The 21,679-nt window shown below is 51.0% G+C and overlaps 1 protein-coding gene across 16 annotated transcripts in view; it reads right to left on the bottom strand.

Moving 5' to 3' along the window:
- The window catches only part of MACF1 (microtubule actin crosslinking factor 1), a 324,410-nt gene extending 310,825 nt beyond the window's left edge, over nucleotides 1–13,585 (bottom strand). For all 16 annotated transcript variants that reach the window (XM_046661294.1, XM_046661293.1, XM_046661299.1 and 13 more), the window contains exon 1: nucleotides 13,351–13,585. In XM_046661294.1, the coding sequence (XP_046517250.1) occupies nucleotides 13,351–13,570 (220 nt within the window). In that variant the 5' untranslated portion in view covers nucleotides 13,571–13,585. The remainder of the gene's footprint in view (nucleotides 1–13,350) is intronic.
- Between the last annotated feature and the right edge of the window lie 8,094 nt (nucleotides 13,586–21,679).

A 21,679-nucleotide genomic window follows, 5' to 3' on the forward strand; every position in this document is an offset into this window, starting at 1 on the left:
GCCTCGGCTCCCAGGCTGCGGCCCGCTGGGCACGGGCTGCCCCCGCGCGTCCCCCGGGGCTGCGGCCCACCGCCGGGCCGGGGCTGGGGGCCGAGCCGGCGGGCGGGAGGCCAGGCCGCGCGGGCGTTGCACCTAGGCGGGCGGCCCCACGCGCCTCAGGAGGACCGGCCGCAGCGGCGGGGAGACCCCGGGGCCGCCTCCACAGGGTGGGCGCGCGGCCGGCCCCATTCAGCGCCGAGCTGCCCCGGAGCTGGGACAAAGGAGGGAGCCCCCTGGCTGGAGAGAGACCGAGCCGGGCCTTTGCGGCTGCTGAAGGACCTGGAGAATCTGAGGGGAGGGAGGGAGCGAAAGACCTAGACGGATCCCCGCGCGGGCAGGGTCGGAATGAGGACCGGGCGAGACCCAGACAGGGCTGCGGCGTGAGGCCACAAAGAAGCCCGGGAACAAAGGGTTTTCCAGAAACTGAACTCGAAATGAGAGGGCAGACCAAGCACCATGAAGTAAACCAGGCCAAGGGCTGAGGAGCCAAAGGCTGAGAAATGACAACTGAGGGAGGAACGCAAACAGGATTCTGACTGCACCGGGGGCGGACAAGAGGAGAGAGAGGACATAAATCTATAGGGGAAAGACCCAACGGGCTTATTGCACTGTGACAGCCATGTGGACAGAGAGGTAGATCAAAGGGGGGAAATGTGGGAAGCTGAGACTAACCAGGACTGTTATGGAACAAAGAAAAAAGATTCTGGAGCCTAACTGGTCAGGGAAGAAAAAGGGAAGCCAATTATTCTCTGTCATCGGGGGAAAGCAAAGTGAAGAAGGAAAACTGGTAAATGTGGGTTGGGATTTATTTGGGACCATTTTGAGAAGGGAGTTCGCAGCATCATCTGTTCCTCCATTCAGTTGTGTATCCCTCAATCCCAATATTCACAGATGGAGCTGGGGCCAAGAGCAGTGAATGAGGAACTCTGGGACCTGCAGGGGATCTTTTGGCCCACATCTACCCCCATCCAGCCATTATCCTCCCCAGCCTCATCAAATCTGTTAACTTGATTTTTCAGGGGGTGGAGAGGTGGTTGTGGGTAAAAAGTTAGGCTTGCTGATCTCACAGTAACGGCACATTAGCAAGTAAAAGAATTCATGCGAGGGTGAGCAGCCAGAATTGGGACTTAGGCTTCCATTTCAGTTCCCATTCTCAAGATTTTCAAAGAGGAGCTTCTTACCCCGGGGGCAGGAGGGCAAGGCCTGCATCTTTGTACGCTGTGAGTAGTGCCAAGTATTTGGTCAATGCTCAGCACATTAATAACAGGAATAAGAAATGACGCTTTTCACTAATAGGTGCACACTGCTTGTTTCCACATCACAACATGATTGGAAATTGGGTGAGCAAGTCATTAATCACGCCCTCTTCCACCAAGTTTTGCTGACCTGCCCAAGTTCTAGGCATGGAGATTATACAGGAAAGGGCCAAAAAGAGGACAGGGAGGGTCCTTGGACAAATGCTCATTTCCTTCCAGTTTAATCCTTTGTGCTTAAAAAAAGCTAGTTCACAGTTTGGTGTCAGCTGCTAATGAGCTCCATTTAAGAAAAGGAGGAGAATAAGCTTGAGGTTTATTCTTTGTAAAATAAATAAAAAGCTTTTAGTAGAAAATGAAGGATGAAGGAATCCGGGATTGATGGCGTAAGTACATTTTTCGTAAACAGTGGAGAATATAGAAATGCTAACTCTGGGGATCTTGACTGTATCAGTGCTGAGTCATCTCCATTTCCTATATTATTTTATACCAGTAGGGCTAAGAAGGCCCAGACACAAATACACTTACACACACCTCCACCCCCAGCCCCAAACAGACATCATTACATTTTCATTACAGTAAATAGAAAAGTCCCTTCATCCCCTCCTGGGGCTGCTACATGTGCCACTTTGTGAGTAGGTTCCTCAAGAACTGTGACTGAGGCTTGCCAAAGGTGAGGAAAGACAGAGGCAAGAAGGGAAAGAAAGTCTGTTCTGGGAATCAGGCTTTGATGAAGGCCTGGGGAGTTTAGGGGGAGAGGGCAAGGGGTTGAGATTCCTATTAAGAAACATGGTAATCTAGGAAGAAAGTTCTGGTTTGGGTTATGGCTAGAGGGCTTCTCAGACTCAAGTAGCTTTCTTGACGAGATTTGCATTTAAATGCTCCCAAGAGATTTTGAAGTAATGCATTCTTCTAATGAATGGAAAGGGGGAAGTCCACATGTTTGGCTGATGTTCCTGTTTTATACAGAGCAAATTTTACAAGGATAGAGGCACAAAGCGGCTGCTGGGGGGATGGGAAGAAGGAAGCCTATGAAGGCAATGTTTTCGGTTTTTTCCAAGCAACAGTCTAAATTTATAGCCAGACCACACAATCAGGACAGCTCTGAGGCTTTCTCCTTTTGGTCTATGATTTTCCTTTGCTCCTGACGGTGAGACTGCTGTTGCATTTCTAAGGAGATGCAATGGGGGAAGCAGAGAAGGCAAGATGTGCTCCGAAGGGCATCTAGTGGGGGGAAAGGGTAATACAAGTAAATAAAGCCCTATTTTTTCTCAGTGTCCTCCCCCACTTAAGCCTCATCAAGTGCCCCTCTCCCTAAGGCCTAGCCACTCTCAACTTCTTTCAACTCCTCAAACCTGCTCTCTTGCCTCAGGGCCTTCCCACCTGCTTTTCTCCCAGGCTGTAACCCTCCATTGCTCTCTTCTTTTGGCCTGGCTCACTCCTACTCACTCCTCTGCTTAAACTCCCGCAGGGAAGCCAGCCTTGATCCCCCGGACTAGTAGGTCCTCCTGCACCCTCTACTGCCCTTTGGTAATATCCATCACACTTGAAGTTATCAGTTGAGTGTCTTTCATCCTTACTAAATCATTAGCTCCCTGAGGGCTGGGGCTGTTGTCTGTCTTGTTCACCACAGGATCCTTAGCATCTAGCAAATGACGTGGCACACACAGGGCACTCATTAAATATTTGTTTAAAAAATTGATTAAATGCATGAATGAGTGAGCCAGATGATCCTAAAATATTCAGCTGCCTGTGGCTTTTGACTAGCTAGAGGCTAGGGTTTTTAAGAAGAGAGAATGCTTGTCTCTCACAGCATCCTTTATCTATGCCTGGAATTTAAAGTCCTTCATATTTTGACTTCTACCTTCTTTTACAAGCTGATCTCCCATGATATCCTTGTGTGAAGCATCTTCCCCTATAATCAAACTCTGAGCCTTTGCCTGGAATGTCCTCCACCCACCAGCTCCACCTACTGAAATCCTATCCATCTTGAAAGCTCACCCAAAACGACTTGAAATTATTTTTAATCAACCCAGGTAAAAAAGGCTCGTCTCAAAATCCCCACAGCATTTTCTTTCCCCCATTCCTAGGGCAACCACACATATTGTGGGTGTCTGCTCGTTGCCTCCTGCACCTCCTGGTTCATAAATTCTTTGAGGCAGAGGTATCTATTTCATCTTTCTTCATCATAGGGTCTAACACAATGCTTTGCATCTAGTAGATGTTCAATAAATATTTGCTGATGGCATGGATGCCTCACTAAAGACATATGGGGGTGGGAGACGTGGGCTGGATCTGTGATTCAAAACAATTGAGAATCCAGTTCAGTGTCTATTCAGTGCCAAGGGCTGAGGGCAATTCATGTGCAGAGAGGAAAGAGGGAAATGAAAAATTATTTCTCCCTTTGTTAGTGCTCCTCCTCCAACCTCTAGAAGGTTTACTCTCAGCATTTCTTCAGCCTGGCTCATGCTGCATTATTTCACATGTGTTAATTGATGCTTTCTATATAAATTCTTTGCTAGTAGGGTGTGTGTGTGTGTGTGTGTTCTCTCTGTTCCTCCTTCCAAGGGTTGGCTGTCTCCTGTGCCTTTTACGTTTCCCCGTAGCAGCCAGAGCCAGACACTGAAGGAGCTGTCTCAAGTCCTATCCTTTGGCCAGCTCTTGGAAAAAAATCGCCTCAGGAGACCTGCCCCCAGGCCCAGACCACCAGCCTTTCAGACCTGATCCCAGCCAAAGTTCCCTTTTTGCCCAACCCCTGCAAACACTAAGCTTTGCCTCAATTTCCCAAACCCACTTGGGGTAGGAAGAATTTGCCCACTATCATGCTGCCCTCTTCTGTTCAGAAAGTGCAACACCACTAATTTAAGAGGCCTGGATAGTGCCAGCCACCCAGGAAGACAAGATCCCTGCCACCCAGCAGCCCGGCACCCCGTCACCATAGCAACCCTCAAAATGGTTACTCAGCCATCTGGGTTACCATAGCAACTGGCCAAGTCTCTCCACCTCAGCCTCTTCCTAGGCCTTCTCCCCTGGCTTGTCAGAGCCAATGCCAAAGAATCTCCAGTCCTTACTGGGGGAAATGAGCAGAGGCTGGACCCCTGATAGGCAGCTGTCCCAAGGGGGCGTGGAATGCCTCACCCGCCTGGGCTTCCTGAAGCACAGTGGAGATAATGGGTGTTAAGGCACGCCGTGAACCTTGAAGTGCTGCGCAGATGTTAGCTATTATTAAACCACTGTTCCTTGTAATAGGGAAGGCTGTGGGTTGCCCTAGGCAGAGCTAGTACCATTCCCAGCTTGGCCGCTTACTGGGAGACCTTGAGTGAGTTACTGAACTCTCTGGGTTTCTGTTTCCTCTACTGTAGCACATCTGCCTCCTAAAGTTGTTGAGAGGATTAGGTCAAATAAAGCATGTAAGATGCTAAGTGCCAAGCCTGGCATTCAGAACATCGGCTGCTCTGCTATCTCCCAGCCTCTCTGTGAATATAACCATTTTATTTTCTCTCTGGAAGGAATCAGGCTAATGTGAGCCTCGCTCAACCACGCCCAGTCTCCCTTTCCTGCTATGGGGTAGAAGAGAGTCTCATCTTGTGTGGGGCCTCTGAGGTTGCTATCAAACAGGGCTGCAGGCAGTCTGCGTTCTTTGGGGAATTGGGAGGTTCCCCAAACTAGGTGGAAGCTCCTATAGTTCTAAACTATAAAGCTCCCCTCCACTTGAAACATCTCCCCATCCAAGACTATCTCAGGATAGAAAAATCTAAAGGGGCAGTGACAGGTAGCCTGGAAACTTGGCACAAATCCCAGATAGGCCCTAGAGAGTGGTGGCTGCTGCTCTCAGTTGAGATCAGAGTCATATGGAACAGTTCACCAGCATCAGGGCAGGCCTGGGGCGCAGATTCTCCCTCTCACAAGAACAGAATTCCTTCCCTCTCTGATTTTAAAGGCTTCAATCCTAATGCATCTCAACTTCAGTCTCTCAAGACTGAATCCTCAAAATCCATTTTCAGGGCACTTTCCTCAATTACACTGGCAGAGTCCTGATTCAAACCCAGGGTCACGAGTTTGAAGTGTTTCAGGCAAAACAGACACCATCCTCAGAAATCAAGTTTCCAGACACAGAACCAGATACGTGTGCTCTGAGAGTAGGGCATGAACCTCAAGCTGAAAAGACCAGAGGACCAGATAAACAACACTGGAACGGACATACTACCTTCAGGGCCCTGGCATTGAGAGCCAGAATCCCTCATAATGTTGCTGGGAAATGGGTCAAGTGGGACTGGCTCCAGTCTTCAGATATGACTACTGAGCAGACAAACCGATATACAAGTATTTACTACTGGGGGATAGGTGGTATAATATAATAGTTAAAAAGCATGAGAAGTAAAAGTACATAGTTTGGGGCCGGCACTGTGGCCGAGTGGTTAAGTTCATGTGCTCCACTTCAGCGGCCCAGGGTTTCGCTGGTTCGGATCATGGGCGCAAACATGACACTGCTCGTCAGGACATGCTAAGGCGGTGACCCACATAGAAGAACTAGAAGGACCCACAACTAGAATATACAACTATGTACTGGAGGGCTTTGGGGAGAAGAAGAAGAAAAAAATTAATTAATTAAAAATAAAAGATTGGCAACAGATGTTAGCTCAGGTGCCAATAAAAAAAAAAGTACATGGTTACCGGAACTTCTGTCTATGTAACCGGGGAGGTGTGACTAAATGGGGTGTGTGAATAAAATAAGATTGGCCATGAATTGATAATTCTTGAATCTGAGTGATGGGGGCTCATTATACAATTCTCACTGCTTTAGTGTATGTTTGGAATGTTCTGAGAATGCAGGGGCTTTGCAGTTGGGCTGACCTGAACCACAGCAATGAACAACTCCAAAGGGCATATTGCACAGGTTGTGTTGCAGGGGACACTGTGCACATTTGGCAATGCTGAATCCCAGCTCCACCATCTGCTTACTCTATGACCTCAGACAAGTTCCTTAACTTTTCTCTTCTGTAAAAGAGGGAGAAGAGCAACTACTTCCCAGGGTTTGTGAGGATTAAATGCCTGGCACACATCTAGGACTCAATACACAGTAGCATTTCCAGCTATTATTTACTAGGGGATCCTAGCTGGCATGAGCTCTCAGGAGCTTCTGGACTGAATCCAGAGTTCAACTCTCCAAACCAGCCTCCAGATTCTTTAATTCCTAACTCCCACCAGCTGTTCTCTCTTCGTTTCCCTTCTTCCTTTCTACTGAGGCCAAAGAAAGGAGAGCAACAGGGACATGTCGTCTCTCTTCAAGTTGTCCAGGCAAATTCCTATTTCTTTTCCAAGTCCCAATCAAATGCCATCAACACTCTAAGCTAGGAGTTGGGCAGGAGTAGGAGGAAGCCCTTCCCTCTCAGAACTTCCTCGAAACCCTCTTTGGGCTTGCAGAGTAGGCAGCTCATGCTACATTCTAGCTGCCTTCACGGGCAGGAGCTGGGTTCTGAAGCACAGTCTGAGCCTAGCACAAAGCAGTCCTAGGAATATTTGTTAAATGAGCAAGCGCATGATCAATGAATGAGCAAAGGGATGAAACAATGCATTCATGAATTCATGAACAAGTGTATGAGTGAATGAATGATACTAGTGAAAATAGCTAACATGAACCAAGAGCTAGCTGCATAGCAGGCACTGGGCCAAGCACCTCACTCCCACAATCTCATTTAATCCACCCTGCCGGACTCTGCACTGGCACTCCTGCTCCCCCATTTTAACCATGAGAAAGTGAGGCTCAGTGAGGTTAGTAACTTCCCCAGGTCACCAATTAGCAAGTGATGGAACAGGGACTCCAACTGAGTCCCAAAGCTATGCCCTTGAGTGAATGAATGGAAGAGTGAGCAAATGAAGAAATAAGAAGGAATGAGGAGGGAAGGGCATACCCAGAGATACACCCACTGAGGCTACAGGCAGAATCCTCCGCCTGACCACAAGGCTTTTGTAGAGATGGGGCACAGCTGAGGACAGGAACTCCAGTCCATAATCACTCTTCAAGTTATAGGGGCTCCTAGACCTTTTCTGCAGCAGCATCCTAAGTCCAGGTGGAGATTCCAGCCAGGAGCACCAGTTCTGCTCCCGCAGGAGAGCCAAGGCAGAGCCAGGAAGCCAGCCAGCTTCTACCTGACAGGTGGCAACAGGCAGACCCAGGGCCAAATCACAGCTGGTCCTAACTGCAGCAACTGGCCAGGCTCTGGAGAGCACTTTGGTGAGGATGGGCAATTAATACTCACACCCAGAGATGTTCACAGACCCTTCCCCAGGGGGAGGACTGCCGAAATAAAAGACAACTGCAGCCCCACATCCTGCTTCACTGTCAGCTCCTCTGGTGGCATCTAATCTCTAATCTCAGAGGACTGAGAAATGACAGCATTCCACAGCCCCCAAATTAACCAGTCCTTCCTCCGCATTCCTAACCTCAGTCCTTGGCTGCTCCAAAACAGAAAGGCATGAGTCAGACTGCCATTCCAAACCTGTCTTTGTGTCACCTGGGAAGTCACTAGAAAAGCATGATGGGAAACCAATGGCATAAAGACAGCACTTTGCAGTGCAGCAACCACCCTCCCTCACCAGCTGGGGTCCCACAGGGACCCTGAGCCTCAGAGAAAGGACAGCTTGTCTGTCTTTTCTGCTGCCTGCACAGAATTCTGCCCACGTGGTCATTTTCCATCCCTGCAGCTAATGTGACCCAGATTTACGTTCAAAGAGCTGGGTTGGGCTGTGGTGTGTAGCTACAATTCATTCTGCCCCACTTTCAGAGGACTCTCTCCTGCTGCTGAAACCAAGCTCCAGAACAGGGCCAGGGACTCCGAGGATACTGCCGGGAAGAAGTAGAAAAGCTGGGCAGGAGGAGCAGCCTCCTTGGGTGCAAAGCTCGAAGAGCCTCAGGGCAAGGAAGGTGGCTGGCTCAGGAGTAAGGGTTCCCAACGGAATTGTTCTCAGGGCCCCATTTCCCACCCTTGCATCCTCTTCTTCCCACCATGGCTTGGCCAGAAAAAACCACTTCCATCTGCTCTCTGACAAAGCCCTAGAGAGAACCATAGAAAGGGACAGGACTGAGAGGCCTGGGGCCGCTTCCCTGCTCACCTGAGAAACTGCTGCCTTCCTGGACTTCCACTGTCTCCCCCAGTTGCCAAGGGAAGTTACAAGGAATGACAGGATAAGGCAGTAATGAGCATGTGAGGCTGTGTCTGTCTAGCACCTTCTGATTCTCATTCAATGATCATCCGAAGCAGACGTCATCATCTCCCTTTTACAGATAAGGAAACTGAGGCTCTAGGAAGTGAAGTCATTCACCCAATTTTCTGACTCCAGATCCAGTTGTCTCCACAGTGCCTAGCACATAGCCGGGGTGAAATTCATTTATTTATTGAATGAACAAACGAACAAGCAGAGAGGTGCCCTCTCAGAGCTTCCATCCTAGAGGGGCACATGGGCACAGAGCAGCAGGCTCCTTACTCTGACCAGGCATGTGTTCAGGGCTGTCTCCCCAAGGGTGAGACACCAAGCCCTTGAGTGACTGCAGGGGCTGAGCTTAGGCTCCAAAAGCCGGAGCAAACACCAGCATCCAAGCTGCATTTCACAGTCCTCACTGAGCTTCTAGATACTAGAGCCCACGCTCTCAGACTGAGATCCTGGGGCAACACCAGGAAGGGGAAGACAGAACTCCAGACTACAGCGAACTCCAGATCTGGTGAGAACAATGAACTTTAATAGCAGGCCAACCGAAACAAGGGCTGACTAGAGATACAATTGCTGTCTGACTGGAGAGATCAGGGAAGGCTTCCTGGGGGAGGCCACATTGGAGCAGATGCTGGGGATGATGATTTCACCAGCACCTGTGGAGGGACTCCCAAGAAAGAATCCTGTAGATGCTTCCAACTGGTTAACTAGGAAGCCAGTCCTTAGCCCTGAGTCACTGTTCTCCCCTCTTTCACAACACACACAGGAATGTAATTATTTTTTCCCTTCTGTCCTCCATGAAGAAGGGCCCACATCTTCAGCCATCTTTGAATATCAATGCCAAGAACAGGGAGGGGCCTGAATACGTGATATTAGAGGGCTGAATACCTGATTGATAGGTGGATGGTGAATCCCTCACCCAGTGCAGCCCCTAACCCAAACATGATCCCTTCTTCTAGACACATCACTGCCATCTGCATGAAACATCATAATAACGACGCAACTCTACAAGGACAAAAGATGGAAATGGCGCCCCCTAGAGTCAAGCAGGGTACGACCAATGACACTGTCCTGCGACCCGTTCTTCCCCTACTCCCTACAAGCCCCAAAGGATACAGCCTTCTTTCCTCTCCCCTTTTTCACTCTGTGGGGTTGTGCTCCTTGTTAGAGTAACCCCTCCCACTCCCCCCTTCCTTGTTGCTGCCCGCCAATGAGTGTTCACTAACAGCAGAGAGTCAGAGGAGAAGAGGCAGGTCCCTAGATCTTTGTCTCTGCCTTTCTTATAGGCCAGGATCTTGAGGCCTCTCCCAGAAGTGACCAGAAGGTCTCTCAGGTTGAGTCTGGAGACCAAGCCAGCTATTTGGATGGTCACCTGCAGAAGATTCAGGCTGGCCTGGTTACAGGTCTTGCCTAAGGAAATGGAAATAACAATGTACCTAGAGTTAGAAAATCTGGGTCTACCAGTCCTGTGTGACTATAAGCAAGTCCCTTAAACCCTCTGGGCCTCAGATCCTAACACGTGTCCCACCTAACACAGTTATTATGAAATCTCTATGTAAACTATAACACTGATCAACAGAAACAAGGCATTCTTGCTAATGACTATTGTTCCATTTCAGTGTGGCTGGGTTTAAGGAGCTGAGAATAGGGCTGGCAAAGAAGAGAGAGAAACTGAAGGGAAAGAAGGAGGGTGGGAAGCATCAGGTTACAGCATGCGTGGAGCCCCTAGAACCTGTTTTGACTTTGTAGACTGAGATCGGCAGGTTTCTTGGCCCTGACATGCCTTTGCACTCTGACACACCGATCAGCAGGGGTCCCCCACCAGGCCTCTCCAGCACAGGCGAGGCCCTGAGACCAGAGCAGGACACCGAATGGGGCCAGGGCAGGGGGAGGTCCCTGCATTTGGTGAGACTGATTCAGACAGCCCCCCACTTGGCTTCATAACCCAGGCCCATGGGGAGGAGAAAACTGCACAGGCCACGGTTGGCTTCCAGTGTAAGACTGACTTCATTTCCTCCCCGAATGAAAGTTCTAACTTCAGAGAGCTTCTGAGCACCCAGGGGCTCCCAGACATGCCCCACCTGCACCTCACAGGAAAGAATCCCTGCAGAAGTCAGGCTGCCTTTTTCATTACTCTGGTCGAGCGCCCACAACACTCTAAAATCACGAGAAGATTTCAGCCAGGCCCTGAAGTAGCAGTCCCGCCTCTCCTCGGCTGCCTCTCTTCTCTCCTGCGAACAAAACCCGCCCAACTGCAGCGCACAAGTTATTTTTAACCATGGCAGTCTCCCCATTTGCAGCCTCACTGGCCCAGCCCCCTCCTCGAGACAGTCATTCGGCAATGTCAGGATGTAAAGATCAGCGTGGATGCGGAAACGGCACAGCACCCGCCATCCCTCTGCTCGTTTGACCCGGCAGCATCCTCAGGGGCTTTGCCTGGGGATTAAGCCCCCTCAAGTTCACTCCACTTCTGTTCTAGACTCGGGATGTTAAACAGCAGACAAATCATCCCATGGGGCTCCTCGGAGAAGACTGGAAGAGGAAATCACCACAAAGGAATCTATAAGTTTGCATGCATGATGGAGGACGGGGCCAACGGGTTATACGGAAGGGAGAAGGAAGCCTCTACTCTGCTGCCTTCAGGAGAATGAGGGGTTTGTGAGTCCAGAGGCCCCTCAGTCACAGCCCCTCAAGGCTGGGGACAAGTAAAGCCCTTCCTGCATCCTACGGACAACTCTGAAACTCTATTAACTGGCTGACGCCAAAGGCCCAAAGGTCTTGAGAAGGACTGAAGAGTCCTTCCTCCAAGGGCTCCCTATGGCCCAGCAGAGGGCGTGCAGACTCTCCAGCCTGTCTTCGAGGTCCCCTCCCTTGCAGCACACTCTCTAAACTCTTTTCCTGACTCCTTGAGCCCACATAACCCTCTCCCTGTCTAGCTTTCCATTACAGCCCACTGCCTGTTTCTGGATCCCAATCTGTCACATTTTCTCCTTTAAACACTCCTTGCATTCATTCAGTCATTCCGTCCTGGTTGATCTCCAACATGCACAAGGCCCTGTGCAAGTAGCTGGGGGTAAAAACATAAACAAGACATGGTCCAAATTGCTCACAGTCCTGAGGGAGTGACGGGCACCCTGCAGGATAACTGCTACACTGTACGAGGGAACACAGAGGAGAGAAAAGCCTGAATACGGGAGCGGAGGAGGGAGATTTCGATTACCAACCAGGGCATCAGGGACAGAGGAGGCAGCACTTAAAAGAGGAGGAGGGGTTCCCGACACCTCGCAGAGAAGGATCTTAAAGCATAGAGGTCTGATCTTGCAAGATGCACCCTCTAGGAGTCAAGGTACAGTTCAATGTGGCAGGGGGCTTGTGGGTAGAGGAGACAGAAGGTGAAGCTGAAGAGGTAAGTTGGGGCCTGATTTTGATGGGGCTTTATGCTATAGCCTTTATTCCACAGACAATGAAGAGCCAAAGAAGGTTAAAAGCAGCTGAGGAATAGGATCAGGTTTGCATTTTAGAACAAAATACTGTGTTAGTCACGAGGAGGAAGGAGGGCAAGCCTGGAAGGAGGAGAACTATTAGACTGTGGTTGGAAGGTCCAGGTGAGAGATGATAAGCGGAGGGTGGCAGGGCGCATTATTCGAGAGATACGAAAGAGGCAGCAGGAAGGCCATGGTGATGGATTGAAAGACGATGATGTCACCGAATTAGCTATAGGCACTGCTCTGTCTATTTTTCTATCTGCACTCTGGCACTAACGCCTGCCGAGATGCTGAGCACAACCCACGGAGGCAGCTCTGGATGCCTTCGGAGGAAGCAGCAGAGAGCACTTCCCAAAGCTCCCTTTTACTGAGCCAAAAACCGTGCTAAGAGCTTAACATACATTATCTCATCTAAGCCTCACGGCAGCCCTCCCAGGAAGCTTCCTTAAGATGAGGAAAGTGACGCTCAGAAAGGCTAAGAGACCTGCCCAGAGTCATAGAGCTGGTGAGTGGCAGGGCCTCACCTCTCTGACTCCAAGGAGGCAGCCCCCAGCCCCCTTTCACACTGCAGAAAGGGTCAATATGTGCCACACTTTTGAAGACAATGTGAGTGAAATTGCCCTCTCCAAGGACTTTATTCCAAGGAAATAACTCAACACAAGTCAAATGTTATTATTCATAAAGATGTTCGCTGCAGCATTGTCTATTACGGCAAGAAAATGAAAAACAAGGATTTTAAAAATCATGAAATATTACACAGCCTTTAAAAATGGTAACTATAAGGCCAGCCTCGGGCTAGTGGTTAAGTTTGGCGCGCTCCACTTCAACAGCCTGGGTTGGGTTCCCAGTATGGACCTACACGACTTGTCTGTCAGTGGCCACGCTGTGGCAGCAGCTCACATACAAAAACAGGAAGATTGGCAGTGGATGTTAGCTCAGGGCAAATCTTCCTCAGCAAAAACAAAACAAAACAAACCAAAAAATGGTAACTATAAAGCTTAAGATGTAATATGGAAAATCTTTTTGATATGAGAGTAAGTGAAGAAAGTTAGATCCAGAATGGTATATAAGCCATGAAGGCTAGTGCATGGAAAATATAACTGCATGGGAACAAAGGCAGGGCAGAGGATGCAAAAATGAAAATGGGTCTCATTAGCTTACAGGGATTGAGGGGGCAGATAGTCCTCGTTCAAATTTTTCTTTAATGTTATTTCATCCTCTTTCCAATAGCAATCATAACAAAGTTGATTCCGGGGGCTTGTGAGAGGGCCCTGAGAAGGACCCCTCCACTCCCCACCAGCCAGCGCACACAGGCCCCTTCTTCCCTCTCACCCATGGGACCCAGCTCATTCGGGGCCTCTTACCAGCAACTCTGACCACAGCTCGCTCTGCAGGGTCCAGCACTGAATCCTGGCTTTTCCGCTTTTTCTGCTCGTGCAGTGGCAGGTTCCAGGGTAAGGTGTCCCCTGGGGGACAGGGAGACAGGCTCCCTGACCGCTCACTCCTGTAGGACCGCTCGCTCCGACATGACCGCTCGCTCCGACATGACCGCTCACTGAGCGTTTCTTCATCTGAGGAAGACATCGCTCAGGCAGGGGCTGCAGCAGGAGGGCCTGGGGGCCCAGGGAGAAGTGATCTGCAGGAGAGAGAGAGGGGTGCGTGTGAGCAGATCCAAGGGGTCGCAGAAGGAACACTGGGACTTGGAAGGCAAAGGTTCTAGTCCTGGTTTGTCACTGACTTGATCTCTTTACCTCTCTGAACCTTAATTTCTTCCTCTGGAAAATGGAATGATGATAATATATGGCAAAACTAATTCACAGGGTTTTGGGGAAATCACATGAGGTAATATGTGTGAAGAGGTATATAAATCTTTTTTTTTTTTTTAAGGAAGATTAGCCCTGAGCTAACATCTGCTGCCAATCCTCCTCTTTTTGCTGAGGAAGACTGGCCCTGAGCTAACATCCGTGCCCATCTTCCTCTACTTTGTATGTGGGACGCCGCCTCAGCATGGCTTGCGAAGTGGTCCCATGTCTGCACCTGGGATCCAAACCAGTAAACCCTGGGCCGCCAAAGCAGAATGTACAAACTTAACCGCTGTGCCACCGGGCCAGGCCCTAAAGTCTGTAAATCTTAAAACACTATGTAAAAGTTAGCTTCTATTACCAGTAACCACTATTATTGTTACTTGATATATTTGGAGGATTAAGCTTACAGGTCCCAGAGACAGAAAGATGTTGATTCTAATTCTACCCCACTACTTACTAGCTGCTTGACCCTGGGGAAGCCATTTAACTTCTTTGAGCTTCAGCATCCTCATCTATACAATGGGGATGTGAGAGCACATAATCTCACAGGGTTGTTCGCAAGGAATAAATGAAATCCTGCAGGTAAGGCGATTAACAGTGCCTGGTGTCCAACAGGCACTCAACAAACAGCATCTATTATTACATTCCTGTTCTACTTACCTCCCAGGAATGTTATAAGGAAAAATGGGGCAACAGATGGAAAGTATTTTCAAAAAGCTAAAGCACGATTTCAATGGCAGGCATGAAACAAAGCATGAGCTAGAATAGGCAGAAATCTTGATATCTTCCATTCTGTTTCTGGCACATAAATTAGAAAAAGTACTGAACTTGAAGTGAGACAGACTTGGGTATAAATTCTGGTTTGGCCACTTACAATTGGTGTGACCTGGAGCAAGTCACTTCACCTCTCTGAGACTCAGTTTCCTCATCTGCAAGATGGGGGTAATATTTTACCTTAGAGGGTATTTTAAGAACACAGTGAAATGCAAATGTAAAACTAGCTGGCACCATGCAGGGCACACAACAGACATTAGATAAAATATTCATTTGCTTATTCCAAAGGCTGTTGTGGGAATAAGTGGCACAGCATGACGGGTGGGGGAGGTGGCACAGAAAGTCAGTTTTTCTGGTCCGTTTAGCTAGTGGAGAGATCTGAGTGGAAACACAATCATTCTGGGGCCAGCTGGGCTCCACCAGCCAGACTGGGCAGCCTTCCCTCAGCCAGGCCAAGCCCACATCCCAGAACCATCTGCTACACGTGGCCCACCACCCTCAATGGCCCCATCAGAGCCCGGATGGTGCATGCCTTCAGCTACCAGCCTCCCTGCAGGCCCCATATCCAGCCCCAGTAACCAGCTCCCACTTTAGCTCTAGGCTCCGGAGAGGCAGGAAACTGTCGACTTCCCCTTATGGGGAATACTTGCACACAGAGCTGTATGGAGAGAGCGAGGTGGCCTAAATGGCTAAACATCATGGGTCTCTGGGCACAGCTCCTCCTGGATTCTTGGAATCTCAGCCTGGAGGCAGCAAGGGGCAGAGACAGCCTCCTGGGTCATTGGCAGATCCCCACCACAAGGATGGAACGGGAAGAGATAACAAAAGAAACATCAAACGGTGCAGGAGCCTTCAGGCAGCCTCAGGCAGACGGAACAGCCTGCCAGGGCGACTCCTGTGCCAGCAGCATTTGGGCCCTCTTCCTAAGGAACATCAGAAGGAATCCAACCACAGAAGGCAGAAAGGAAAAGACCCAGGTCCTGGCACAGCTTTGCCCTTTATCCTGGCATTTACGCCCTCCCCCCAATTATCTTCTGGTGCCCACCTCCCACCTCTTACAGGCAGGTCAGGTGCCAAAGTGACTGCTCCACCCCGGGGAAATTCAGGTCGTGCTTCTATCCCTATCCTCAGCCCTGGGCCGGAAACGCCCCTCCTCTCAGACCACCTGCTTCATCCCAGAACCGCCCATTCCTCCCCAAGACGCCCATTTTTACTACAAAGGCCGGCTCATCCAAGGCCTCCTCCCGGAGAAACTGTCCCTCCTTGGCTCTACCTGGGTCAGTCGCCCGACCCCCACAAACACCTGTTTGACCTCGGGGCTCTCGCCCCACCCCTCGGTCACCTGAGTCACTCCATCCATCTCAGATTCACAGGGGCACTCGCCCACGCCCCCAACCCACTCCGAAGGCCGCAGGCCGGGTCCTCACCTGGCGCTCCCCTGCTGCGGCCCTCCGCCCACCTCGCCCCCATCTCCTACCCCACGGTGGGGGGAGGGGCGCGCCGCGAGCCAGGGGCGACACTGGTGGGTCCGCGTGCCCGCCGCGCGCGGCTGACAAAGAGCGGGGCCGCGCCATGCGGACGCGCGACCGGGGACCGAGCGGGCGCCTGGGCCAGCGGCCGAGACTCGGGGCCGAGAAGCGACCTTCCCCGCCCGGCCCTGCCCGCTCCCGTGCGTCTCTCGCCCGGCCCGGGAGGGCTCAGTGTCCCATTTTCCCGGAGAACACGCCTTCCTTTGGCCGGGGCAGCGCCCGCCGATGGGAACCCCCAGCTCCGCGCTCTCGGCGCTGGCCGCCGGGGCTGCAGGTGCGAGCCCCAGACGGCCGCGATGACCGCGCCTGTCAACCCGCCTTCCTGCTGCCGCCGGCTCGCCGGGCTCGGGCGCGGCCGCCCCGCGCGATCCAGCACCGCGCCCCGCCGCCGCCGCGCACCCCGTGCAGGCAGGCAGGGCGCCTGCATCCGGCCCTGCGCCCCGCGCCCCGCGCCTTACCCTGGGAGCCGGAGGAAGGGAGACCGGCCGGCGGCAGCAGCAACGGCGGCGGCGGGGCGCGCCCCGAGCTGGAGCGCAGCGGAGGGGAGCGCAGCGGAGCCGAGGGGAGCGGCTCCCACAATGGCCGAGCTCACGGCGCCGAGCCCCCCGCCCCCCGCGCCCTAGCGGCAGCGGCTGAAGCGGAGCCGGCGCAGCCGCCCAACCCTCTCCCCCACCCGCGGCGCCGACGCCGCCCCCAGCCCCCCGATGCGCGCTCCCCCCGCCCGGCACCCCACCCGCGGCCGCCTCTGCGCCCCCGCGCGCCCCTGCCCGTCGACCACCCGCGCCCCCTCTGCACTGACCCCGCGTCCTCTCGCTGCCCCCGAACCCTCTCTCTCGGGCCCTCACCCCCGCAACTCCTCCCCTGCGGCCGCCCTTGTCACCCGGGCCAATTCACACCCCCACATTCCCCGCCCTCTGCTTCGGCTCCCTCTCCGGCCCGGCCTGGCGGCCGCTCGCTGACCCTGGCCTGGCTCGGCCGGCCCCATGAAGCTGCTCACCGCCGGTCCCGGAGCCGCTGTCCCAGGCTGACAAGCTGTCTCTCAGTTCGGGACCCGCTTCTCCAACAGCCCGTCCCCCTGCCTGCCCCTTTTTTGGCCGTTTCCCCTAAACCCACATTCTGTCCCCGCTCCTGGGGCTTCTGCTCCCGCTCCCGGAGAGCGCCCTGCGGGTCCACATCCCGCCAGGCTTTGGGAACTGAATGTAGGAGGGACCAGAAGGAGGCCCTATCTTCCTCACGGGGTAAAGGGCAGAGGGGAACCAGGCCCCAGGAAGGGACTCAGACTCCTGTTTAGACAGCAGCAGCCCCATTCAGGGCCTTGGAAGAGCCTTCATCCTCTGAGAAAAGATTTATTGACCTCCTTATGCATGCTCCTCCTAGCAGTATAGAAATTAAGAGCCAGGAGTGTATTTTCAGTACAGAGAAGTGAATATATCCAGTGAAGAGAGAGTATTTGCCTAAACTCCCCCCACTAGTAACCTGCATAGCAGCAGCTAGCATTTGGGCATGCCTCCTGGGGACCATGCAAGGTGCTTTGCCTGGGTTGTGCCTCATCTAATCCTCACAACACTGTTCATTCGTTCATCCATTCATTCATCCAACAAATAGGTACTGAACATCTACCACGTGCCACACCCTGTGCTCGGTGCTCAGATCCAACGATGAGCAAGATGCATCTGGTTCCTGCCCATTGACTCTACTGGGCTCAGCAGTAAAGATAGACAGTTAGATACAAATCATAATGCGTTCCATGAGGCAGTATTATGATCTTCAATTTCTGGATATAGAAACTGAGATTGGATGATTTACTCAATCATCTAAGAAGAAAGTACCCAATCCAGGACTGCAATTCCTGTCATCAGACTCCACGTCCTGTGTTCTTTTTCACTGTAACAGTTGGGAAAATATGGGTTGGACCAATTTGCAGAGGCCCTTGAACTTCAAGCTAAGAAATTTGGTCTAAATTTTATGGTTGTGAGCAGCCAAGGAAGATGGAAAGCAGGAGAGTGAAAGTAGCCCAAGGACGGGTACAAGATGGATGTGCATGGTTATGCTGGGAGACTGCTGCAATAGTCCTAGCAAAAGGTTATGAAGCTCTGATCCCAAGAAGGGACAGTAGGGATAGGAAGAGATGATTTCTACCCACTGAAACCTTCTGTGTTTGCATGCATTCTCCCACATTAAATAGGGGAAAGGAACCACCACTTACTAAACTCCTACTAAGCACTAAGCAATGCCCTGGGCATTTTGTGTATTTATCTTGTTATATCCTCCCTATAACCCTGTGCAGTAGGTACCTTTATTATCCTTACTGTACAAATAAGGAAACAGAGACTTTGAGAGGTTAAATGACTGCTGAAGCCCACAAAGCAAACTAGCGTGGGGGCTTGGGTTGGAGGCCAGCCCTGTCTCCCAATCTCATGTGATGACCATTGCTCTCCACTGTCTGAAGCGAAGGCAAATAACTCAAGTCCTTTGACTCAGCCAAGGGTTCTTTTCCTTGGACCACATGTCCCTCTTAGACTTGCAGAGAAATGTCAGGGGTCCACAACTGTAACCTAACTGTACCTACACCAATAGAGTAGGTCCCTGTGTGGGGCGTCTCGCCACAGAAGCCTGCAGAGGCTTCAGCTGAGGAGAACTCTGTGGCCTGAGTCTAAAGCTCCAGTGGAGCTGGGCTGACAGACCCCGAGGCCTGAAGCTGAAGAGGCAAAAAAGAAATCATCTCAGCTTAGAAATGAGGGCAAAAGCCCTTCCCTGTTGGGAAGGAAACATGGGTACTGAGGGGGAAGACAAGCCGAAAGCATCACGAGAGTGTGGGGAGTCTGAGTGTGAACCTGAGTCTTCCCAGGGGCCGGGATCTATGGGCAGAGCCTTGGTAGACAGGGCTGGCTGGGGAGAGCTCACGTGAGAGCTTTCAGATCACCTAAGAAGGCTGCATCCCCAGCCTCTCCCGCTAGAGAGCATCTAAAGGTCCGACCTCAATGTCCTTCCCAAATCTGACCACCGATCCTGCCCTGAATTATTCATATTTTGGGCTGTGAGAAGGTGGAGCTTGCAGAAGCTTCTGGACTTAGGACATTCAGCTGTGTCTCCCCAGGGCTCTAGATCCCATGGTGCTACCCGGGAATTGAGCTGCTGGTGAGATGTGCCAAGCTTTTTGCAGCTGGCAGCCAGCCAGTAACCTTGGGCTACTGGGCTTCGATTCAGTCCGGCAGTCTTTTATTGAGGAATACTATGTGCTGGGGACAGTTCTTGCTTCTGTGGGGAACACAGAGGTGAATCCCATCTAGTCTTTGTCCTTGAGGATTAGCAGGATAGTAGAGGGGCCAGGCACTTAAAAATTATTCCTTTCGGGGCCGGCCCTGTGGCGCAGCAGTTAGGTGCACACGTTCTGCTTTGGCAGCCCAGGGTTCACCGGTTCAGATCCCGGGTGTGGACATGGCACCGCTTGGCAAGCCATGCTGTGGTAGGTGTCCCACGTAGAAAGGAGAGGAAGATGGGCACGGATGTTAGCTTAGGGCCAGTCTTCCTCAGCAAAAAGAGGAGGGTTGGCGGCAGTTAGCTCAGGGCTAATCTTCCTCAAAAAACAAATAAACAAACAACAACAACAACAAAAATTATTCCTTTCTACGACGCCCTCTTGATCTGATAAGTGCTCCCCTCTACTGTCCCCCATTTCACCAACTAAAGGCCTTTGCAAATTCCCTCTAGAAGTTAGTGGCCTTGGAACTAGGGAACCTCCCACCCCAAATACCCGAGCAGGATTCTCTCCTTGGAGGGGCGCCAAAACAACTTCCTACCCATGTGACTGTTTGGAGCCCGGAACTAGGCCCCAGACTGCTGCGTGGGCCCACAGCTTTCCAGCCGCATCAGGAGAATGACACGTGCTCTCTAACCTGTCTATGTAGCAAGTGCTAATTAAGCATCAACTCTGTGCCAAGCATTGAGCTTTGTGCTGCTGGTTCAAAAACGAATCAGACAGACGTGGCCCCCGTCCTCATGCTGCTCACGGTCTAGGTGGGGAGAGGGACAAGCAAAAGGGTAATTATACTTCATCTGATTGGTGCTGAGATGGGGAAGTACTCTGGGAGGGAGCACAGAAAAGGGACATTTCCTGGAAGCTTGAGGCCGGGTAATTTCACTGGGCCATTCATCCTCGTCTTTCTAGGTCCTTGCTTAAATGGAAGCTCTTTCAGTCATCTGTCTTCATGGAAAAGCTTTACTCTTCTGTATTGGCTTTGTCTTCTGCTATTGTCCTCTATCCCTCTACCTGTTCCTCTCGACCCTCTGGAATCAGACGGGTGTCCAACTGAAGGTGAAGGCAAACACAAGAAAGAGTAGAAGCTGGAGCCCTGTGAAGGTAAAGCTATCCAAACAGAGGAAATAGTACCAAATCCCTAAACTTGGAGGGAGCCTGCAGATTTCTAAGCTCTGCCTAGAACGTTTTTCCTTTCTCTGACTGATTCCCCCATCCCTACCCTGATGACATCCAGATTTGTACCCATCGGAATCCCCAGCTCTCATATCTCTCCTCCCAGCTCCAGACCCATATCTGACAGCCTCCTTGACCTCCCCATCCCCACCTGTGTGTCTAAGCATATGTCCACCTGTATGTATGTCCACCTGTAAGCATCTCAAACTCAAAATGTCCAGCATAGAACTCTTGATATCTGCCCCCTACCATCCACAAAACTGTTCCTGTCCATCTCAGAACCTTTCCCATCTCAGAGTGGCTTCACTGTCTACGCACTTACTTAAGTCAAAGATCTAGTAGTTATTCTTGATTTTTTTTTTCTCTCGTTCTGCTCACCTCCATCAGCAAGATCTGACAAACTGCCTCCATAATGTGTCCTGAACTCATTCACCTCTTCCCTCTTTCTATTACCACCTTAATCCATCTCTCACCTGGACAACTGCACTAGGCTTCTGAATGGTCTTCCTGTGTTCACTCTTGGTCCCGCCCCATTTCAATCCATGCAGCAGCCAAGAGTGAATCTTTTAAAACATAAATCATATCGTCACGTCACCTCATGCACAGTTCCAATTTGCACTGAGAATAAAATACAAATTCTTTCTAATGGTCCACAATGCTCTACATGACCTGGCCCTTGCTTAGACCTAATCTCAAGACCCCTTGCTCCCTGGACTTCAATAAATTGGAGCTTCTTTCTGTTCCTTTAATAAATTAATCTCATTCCCATCTTAGGGCTTTGCAAAGCTGTTCTAGTTGCCCGGAATTCCCTTCCCTAAAATTTTTGCATAGTCAGTGTCTTTTTCATCATCCAGGATTCAGCTTAAAAGTCACCTTCTCAAAGAGCCCTTTTTGACCATCCGTCTAAGGTAGCCACCTCCTTTAAACCTTTTTTTAAGTCTTCTTCATAACATCGATCACTTCCTCATCGTCTTGCTTATTGTTTACTTATTTATTTTCTGTCTCCCTCACCAGGATGCTCCATGAGAGTGAGGACCCTGTCTGTGCTGTTCACTGCTGTGTCCACACAGTGCCAGGCACATGGTAGCCTTTCAGTAGATACTTGGTTTTTTTATTTGTTTATTTATGTTTTTTTAAAGATTTTATTTTTTCC

This window comes from Equus quagga, chromosome 5 (genome assembly GCF_021613505.1).
Source record: "Equus quagga isolate Etosha38 chromosome 5, UCLA_HA_Equagga_1.0, whole genome shotgun sequence".
Taxonomy (NCBI): Eukaryota; Metazoa; Chordata; class Mammalia; order Perissodactyla; family Equidae; genus Equus; species Equus quagga.